Below are 8467 nucleotides of genomic sequence, written 5' to 3' on the forward strand. Positions count from 1 at the left end.
TCTGAATAGTCCCACAGGTCCAATTGCGTTAGAATTTAATCGTAATACCTGTCTCGGTAGTTTTCTACTGTTATTTTTTTCTTTCTACAATGCCGCACAATTTTAGACGCTTATCTTCAGACTTTAATGAGAAATCTGGAAACTCAATTCCTTCTATAAGAATAACATCTCTAATTTTATTCCTTGTTATAATCCAATGACTTTTACTCTTCGCCAAGTATATTAGAATGATCTAGTCAAGGAGGATGGGATTGACAGGCCATGTAGCACGAAACGGGGAGAAGATGAATGCAAATAGGATATTGATGGGAAAGCCGGAAGGAAGTAGACCACTAGGAAGACCAAGACGTAGGTGGGTGGATAATATTAAAATGGATCTTAGAGAGATAGGATTGGGTGTTATGGCCTGGATTGATCTGGTTCAGGATAAGGATTAGTGGAGGGCTCTTATGAACACGGTAATTAACCTTCGGGTTCCATAAAATTCTGGGAAGTTCTTGAGTAGCTGCGCAATTGTACGGCTTCTCAAGAAGGGCTCAGCTGAATCAAGTTAGTTAGTTAATTAGTTAGTTAGTTATAATAATAACAGAATTAATAATATTAAATGAGTGACAAATTCGTGAAAATGGCTAGCAGCATAAATTTAACTTCACAAAGGTCAAATGTCGACCTTCACATAAAATGCTGTAAATGAAGTTATGTTACATCAGTAGAAATTTTATCTGAACTAAGTAAGGAGCGAGGCGGCGCCATAGCTCAAGCGGTTAGTCGCTGGCTTCCCACCGCGGCGGCTCGGGTTCGATCCCGGGTCTGGTCAAGTGGGATTTGTGGTGGAAAAAGTGGCGCTGGTGCAGGTTTTCTCGTAGTACTTCAGTTTCCCCTGCCAATCTTCATTCCACCAATTGCTCCACAATCACTCTCACCTATCATCTGGGGCTGGTACAATAGGTCAGAAGTGGCCGCAGTACAAGGGACTTAGTCCCACCCCACTAGCAATAAAAAAAAAAGATTAAAGAGCGAAGGGGAAGGAATTTGTTCCTACATCTAATGTTCTCAGGGAATTTATTATTTAGTCATGAAAGAAGAACAGCTGTGATAACCTAAAATGGCGACACTGAGCTTTAAGAATTAAGGATAGTGCTTGAAGGACTATTCAACGCACTAATTTTCCTGCTGTAGTATAATATTACTGAAGTTCATGTTTTCCATTTAATCTGCCTCCCTTGTTACAGCATCATGAACAGCTTGTGCAAATCTGTCCAAATTCTTGCTGTTGAGGGAACACAAGTTGGCTCTGCCATTGGGCATTAAGTACATGTGGTATTCCTTCGCTAAATAGGTCGTCTGCTTACCTGGAAACATAAAAGATCATTATTAGCAGCCTGGTGCATTTTGGAGCTCCGAGTGTAAAGGGTATGAATCGAGGTTTTCGTGACGTTGAAGATTACCAGTGTGGGCTTTCTGCGTTATGACACTGTATTGTGTGCTAGTTGGTTGTTACCAATATTTCGGAGGAACGAACCGTTTTGCTGGTTTTCTCCTTGTAAGCCTGTTTCTCCTGCCGATTTTTATTCCACCAAGTGCTGCCTCCTGATACAATGAGCCCGCTTGCGTTCTAAGTACTAGGGAAAGTCAGTAAATAGATCACAAAATGGAGGTAAAACAACTCTAATGGACGTAATACGTTTTCTATGTGTATTACTGGGTAGCAGCAGCACAGCCCAGCTTCATGACAGTCTAGGTGGCAGATGCGCATGCGCGTGTTCACAGACTGGTTTCAGTAGTCAAAATGGCGACCGTGTTTGAGGTTATACTACCGAAAATCAGCGTTCTGTTATGAATTTTTTTTGGTAAAAGGACCCGATGCAAAGGATATTCATAAAGAATTTTTTTCCTGTTTACGGTGGGAAGTGTTTGTCATGTAAAACGGTTCACAACTTGGTCGTGAAACGAGGCAAATGTTTCGCTAATGGCGAAGAGATTGACAGAAGTAGCTGACACAACAGTCAAACTGCGGGTTTCGACGCACTGGTAAATCGATGGGAAAAGTGTATCACTGTTGGTGGATATGTCGAGAAAAATTCTTTTTTTCTACTTTCGAATAACACATGTCTTACGTTTTATATCCATTTGTGACCTCTTTACTGATTCTCCCTCCTACAAAGGGACTTAGTCTCACCCCACTCTAAGAACAGCATTATGTTAAAGCATACAGCACAACATAACACAGTGTCATAAAACGGAAGAGTACAATTATGGAGCATACAGCGTTTTTAATGGCACTGATTTAATTAAAAGTTTTGTAATACACAGACCAACAAAAATTAATGAATTTGGAATTTTTTGTGTTGACGGCCGCTCAATAATACCGCATAGTGATACACAACAGGATGCATACAACCATCATTCAGTTTAAACCCTCAGAATTGAAAGTTATGAACCACTGCATATGAAATAAATTGTCAAATCTTACAAAAATAAATGGAATTGAGGAAAAAAACTGAACATCTCAGTCAGTGTAAACACTGTTCAAACCGATAATCGAAATCAGATCTCCCGAATATAAAGACGACCGCTGAATCACGGTCTGAGTTTTATTGAACTAAATGAAATACAATTTGGCCCCTCCATCATAATCCCAGTTTCTGCTTTGGGGAGGGGCTAGGAATCTTTATTATTCAGTTTTGTATTACGTGTGAAATTCTTTATTGAAAAAAAATCGCGCATTGTTGTATAAACTTTCCTTACGAAAACCAACCACAAAGTTATTCTGTGGTTTGTAAAACGATACTTCAGCACAGTGTTTAATCAATAATACATTAAGTATCCTTAACTTCTACTTTCCTGTTGGGCTGTGGCCTGTTTCCCATCAGAATTCATCTGGAACTACGGATCTTTACAGACACGTCAGCAGGACTTCTTGGCTGGGTGATCAGCCCTGTCTCAAATCTGCTATATACACAGAACACAAACAGACGAAACTCAGACAGGCATGCATGAATCGAGAGGTATTCGAACCCAGGATCCCAGCGTTTGAGCGAACGGAGGCATTTCATGCCTTAGATCGGCGAAATAACCTTAACAAATCTTATAAACCACTTGTAATTAAGTTTCGCACGTTTAGCATCTGTATAAAGCATAAATACGTACTTACAGACGTTTAAAAATAAATTTAATAGATACCTAAATCGATTCACTTTCAGAATTGTTTCGTCATATTACAAACAATCAGTTTCGGCACTTTTCACTCCATAAAACGCAGAAGACCGCAACACGGTCAATCGTGTTCTTGCGTAATAAACTGAGGAAACAAGAACAACAAGAATGTCCGATCAATGCTTCCTGTCTGCAATTTTACGTCATGCATATCAAGGTTACTTACTAGTCAGACCAGTGAACGAAAACATTCCTCTTTGTGTTGTAATATGATTCCAGTCACCAGGGGTACCCAGTTTCTCCAAACGTTCTCTGAGACCTTGTCTTACGGCCTTCAAACGCGTCACCATTGTCTGAAGACATTCTAACCTAAAACAAGGAATTAAAATGCTATTAGTATATAGGAACTCAGCCTCATCAACACATAATGTAACTCCAAGGAGGGCTGTCCTAAGCTCACATGGTCACCTGCTCCTCGCCAGCACAATCATTCTTAGCGTCAGGTCTTGTCGAGATCCTTGACCAAAATTTTTGTTCTCTTATAGACATGTAAGTGTTTAGAAGTGGGGGCTCCCCTTCGACAAGGCGAGGGGTCGGTCTGTCTATTTAGGCACTACGTTTGTTGCACTCTAGTTTCGGCACAAGTAAGAGGAAGAGTCAGTAAATACGTCACAAATGGAAGTAAAACAGCTGATATAGTCGTAATAGGTTTTCTAGGTGTATCATTAGGTAGCAGCAGCACAGCCCAGCTTCATGACAGTCTAAGTAGCAGACACGCATGAGCATGTTCAGAGACTGGTTTCCGTAGTCAAAATGGCGAATGTGTTTGAGGTGTATACTACCGAAAACAGCGTTCTGTTGTGCGTTTTATGGGCAAAAGAACTCAATGCGAAGGATATTCATAAAGAAATGTTGTTTGTCGCACAAAGCGGTTCACAGCTGGATGGAAAACGTTTCGCTAGCGACGAGTAGGTTGAAACGGAGGTGCGGAAGTGGCTGAGACAACAGTCAAAAGCCTTTTACGCTGCGGGTTTCCGACGCGCTGATAAAGCGATGGGACAAGTGTATTGATGTTGGTAGAGGATATGTGAATAAATAATTGATTTCCCAGGTCCGAATACGAGGTGTTTTATGTTTCATATCCATTTGTGACCTATTTACTGACTCCCCCCCCCTTATGTATATCCGCGTTGTCACAGCGTCCAAATCAATATGGGCTCTGATTATTGACTGCTAAATTGCTGCTGGTCCTCGCCAGCACAGTGATTCTTCATTCCGTGTCCCACTGGACTCATGACTTTATTTCACGGGTCTGGGATCCTCTGGTCACCTGGTCAAAACATTCCTGGAATTTATGGAAATGAAGTGTCCATTGCCCTGTTCACTGGTCCCTATCACGAGACGTATGCATCCATCCCATTTCTCCCACCGTGTTCAACATCCATTTTAATATTATATTTCAGTATCCTCCTGCAGTTGTTGAGATAATTTGCGTGATCTGTCTTGGAAGTGCAACATTTTGTCGTGCTCATAGACTTTTAGGAGGTCATCTTCAATTTACCTAATCTTTCTAGCCGCACTATGGCCTTGGGGTCGACTCAGCCTCTAACAGAAATGAGCACCAGGAATATTCTTGGAAAGTTCTTGGGGGTAAAGGGCGGCTGACAACCTCACCGCCATCTATGAGCCGATTGTCTAGAAAATGTGGGAACCTCGACATCTCACAACTCTATGGGCCTCCACGGCCTGTTACAGGGATACTTTTACTTTTTTTTACTTTATGTTGTCATTTTCCCATAAATAAACATGTTTCGACCTTATATGCTCACCTGTAGAAGATTTTATGAAATTGCTTTACTGTAGTGCTCTATTTAGTTCTTTGTTCTAGTAGCAAACCAACAGTCTCTTAGTACAAGAAGATGAACACACAAGGCTGCCCACGAAAATTAAAAAATCAAAAACATTTTAATATTATTCTCATACAAGCCAAGGACGAGAATATGGAGGTACTGGCAACGAAGCCAAGTGTGGCACCTACTGACATGCAGGCTAGTATCGGTGATTAGAGATTCTGTGCATAGTTACATAATTATTTTCCCTAAGTTACATATTGGAGTTCGAAACACAGAAGAGTTACAACGTGGAATAAATCAGCCAACTTACCACTGCTTACGTAAGGCCGGGTCTTGCAGGGTCTGAATCACAATTTCAGCGCCGTGTCTAGTGGGACACAGGTACAGAGCTCTGGCAATAATCGTCAGCATCAACCTTATGGAACCAACTTCCTCTTGCCGTCCCTCCTTCAGTAGAAGTATAAGGCATCCCGTCCTATCCCCTATAGGAAATAAAAACCACCGAAAATATAGATTTTAAATCTTCCACATTGGCTTTGAGCTGCTCAAAAGAGGAGAACTTGATGGGAATGAAGCTCCAAACTTGGTCCCTGATGGTCATCCCTTAATTAGACCAAGGATTTTTATTAACGTGCCACTAAACTTTCATTCGCAACCACCTCGATTCTTTGCTTATGCACAATTTTACCTCGTACACGTCAAAGGGGCAATCACAATGGCTGCACAGTCAAAAGCATGAACTGTCTTCGCCTGCCCCAACATTAAGATCGCGAGTTCGGATCCCACTCGAGGCATGGGTGTTTGTTTTCGTTTATTCTGTGTTTGTGTTACCCTGTGTTTAGGTGGGGGCCTTGCGACGGGCTGATCCCCCGCTCAAGGAGTCCTATCGACTGTGTACAGGATTAAGGAACTAAAAAAGGAACAAGTTCCAGAAGGCCTGTAGATAGGTAGGTAGGTAAGTAGGTAGGTAGGTAGACGTCAAAGGACTCGCATTACTGCCCACTATATGCGTTCTCCTTCTTCTGGAGGTATAGCTCCGGTCTTCCTTTAACTTTCGACACTAGACGGAGATAGGCGGTTAGCGTCGTTGTGCGGTCGCTTTACTTCCAGGGAAAGGACCCCCGATGTCCATTGGACGCGAGGCTGGATGACTCCATAGCCTCTGGACACGGTAGCCAACTTCATCTCCAGCAGGGAATCGAAACCTATTCTCTGGTAATCCAGGTCATAGCCTAACTATTACAGAGAATAAGCTACCATGTTCTTACGCATAACCTGTAATTGATTTAATGTATGCTAAATAAAAAAAATTGTTTTTCTTCTTTGTAGCCTCGCTAACTTAATCTGTAAAGATTAGATTTCTATTATGGGTAGTTATAGGAGACTCAGAGATAAGTTTGGGAGAGATGATTACGCAAAGAGCCAGCCAGAACTCATCAGCCTCCATAAAATATTTGGATTATAATCGCTTACATTTACAGTAAATATAGTTGTGAAGTTACGGGCACAAGTATCTACAACATACTTGCATTCCAGAGAAAAGTACCAAACACAAGATGGCGTAAGTCGAAGACTTGCGTTTTTCATGAACCCAGGCTGGTATTTATATTTTGAAGGTGGTCTCTCCGACCGAAACATGTCAAGGATGAAAGATTAAAAAGGAGGAAAAAACATTTATCAATCACACCGGACGGAGCTGATAATCTCTTTTATACTATAAGATTCGCATTTTCTTGACCTCTGCACTAGTTGCAGGTGAGTAACTGCGGAAAGATTAATTTCTCACCGTAAAGTCCCATGTTCTTGGAAAATGACTGGGTAATAAGCATCTCAAATCCTCTATCCACAAAGTATCTAACTGGCCAAGCGTCTTCTTCCAAATTGCCACTGGCGAAACCTTGGTAGGCGGAATCAAAAAATGGGAACAACTTCTTCTCCTGAAAAAAAATAAAAAAATAAAAAATAAATACCGAAAGATGACTACTGTTACGAGATCTTAGGTTTTTCTTCAGGTAACATTTCACATTGCGGTCTTCTGTGTTATGATACCATGCAATCTGGTAGGAAGTTACCAGAGTTTTATACGAACGAATTGCCTATATCTAAACTTATACACTGAGGACGGAATATGTAATTTCCTCTGAAACGTAAACATAAACAATCTACATAGTATCATAAACCAGAAGACTGAAATTTAAGAATATCCGAATAAATACAAAAATACATCAAGGGCCACATGAAGCTCAAACCTCATTTTTCTAAGCCTTGATTCTGATATTCTCTTTTCTCTCTCTCTCCAGTCTAGTAGAGCGTACAGCTTCAATATTTGTATAATATACATTTTTCATTCACCTGTTATTTCTGTTGTGAAGTCTGAATGAAAATATCAGGAACATATCATGATAATATATCGGGAAGTTTTTATTTACTATTTCCAATAACGCCATGTTAGGTGGGTCCCTTTTCACCACGTCATGGCGCGTCCTCAGGTTGCGGATGGAGGAGACGCCCTCCAGTTATGGAAGTTGCGAATATATTGAATAAGCAGTCGCGGACAGCCGACAAGTGGTTGTCCTCCAGCTTGGGGGTTTGGCGTGGGGCTAACAACTCCTAACCTTAAAAATAACCTTGTTCAGAAAACGCACACAAAGCTTGGTCTCTGACATAAAGGGAGGAACATAGACTGAGGTGTTTGAGAACAGGGTGCTGAGGAGAATATTTGGACCGAAGAGAGATGAAATGACAGGAGGTTATCAGCGTGTAAAGCACTGTAGACGGCATTTATTATAGTCCTGTCAATGATAGAAGAATTCAAACTAAAAACCGGACCTGAAGATGGCATACATGTGCCGAAACACACTGCACCTGCTGGGAACAGAGTTGTAATGGCAGGAATATAATAAAAACTATGTATAGGTTTTACTGTATAGGATTTGAAGTTCCCACATTGGTGGCATCATGTCGCAAAAGGTAGAACCTTTCAGGTTTTACTGTATAGGATTTGAAGTTCCAACATTGGTGGCATCATGTCGCAAAAGGTAGAACCTTTCAGGTTTTACTGTATAGGATTTGAAGTTCCAACATTGGTGACTTCATGTCGCAAAAGGCAGAACCTTCCAGGTTTTACTGTACAGGATTTGAAGTTCCCACATTGGTGGCATCATATCGCAAAAGGTAGAACCTTTCAGGTTTTACTGTATAGGATTTGAAGTTCCAACATTGGTGGCATCATGTCGCAAAAGGCAGAACCTTCCAGGTTTTACTGTACAGGATTTGAAGTTCCCACATTGGTGGCTTCATATCGCGAAAGGCAGAACCTTTCAGATTTTACTGTATAGGATTTGAAGTTCCCACATTGGTGGCATCATGTCGCAAAAGGTAGAACCTTTCAGGTTTTACTGTATAGGATTTGAAGTGTAACCGTTCCACTGCTATGCAACTTATTTAATGTAATCAAC

The 8467-nt window shown here is 41.1% G+C and overlaps 1 protein-coding gene across 1 annotated transcript in view; it reads right to left on the bottom strand.

The window, feature by feature from the left end:
* Positions 1–1037: 1037 nt before the first annotated feature.
* Positions 1038–8467, bottom strand: part of LOC111869278 (aspartate aminotransferase, cytoplasmic) — a 20739-nt gene continuing 13309 nt past the window's right edge. Inside the window, exons 5-8 of the mRNA XM_023860674.2 lie at positions 6796–6946; positions 5320–5491; positions 3383–3525; positions 1038–1352 (exon numbers count right to left, since the gene is read on the bottom strand). Coding sequence (XP_023716442.1) covers positions 1210–1352; positions 3383–3525; positions 5320–5491; positions 6796–6946 — 609 coding nt within the window. The 3' untranslated portion in view covers positions 1038–1209. The remainder of the gene's footprint in view (positions 1353–3382; positions 3526–5319; positions 5492–6795; positions 6947–8467) is intronic.

This window comes from Cryptotermes secundus, unplaced genomic scaffold (assembly GCF_002891405.2).
Source record: "Cryptotermes secundus unplaced genomic scaffold, Csec_1.0 scaffold124, whole genome shotgun sequence".
In the NCBI taxonomy this organism is placed as follows: domain Eukaryota; kingdom Metazoa; phylum Arthropoda; class Insecta; order Blattodea; family Kalotermitidae; genus Cryptotermes; species Cryptotermes secundus.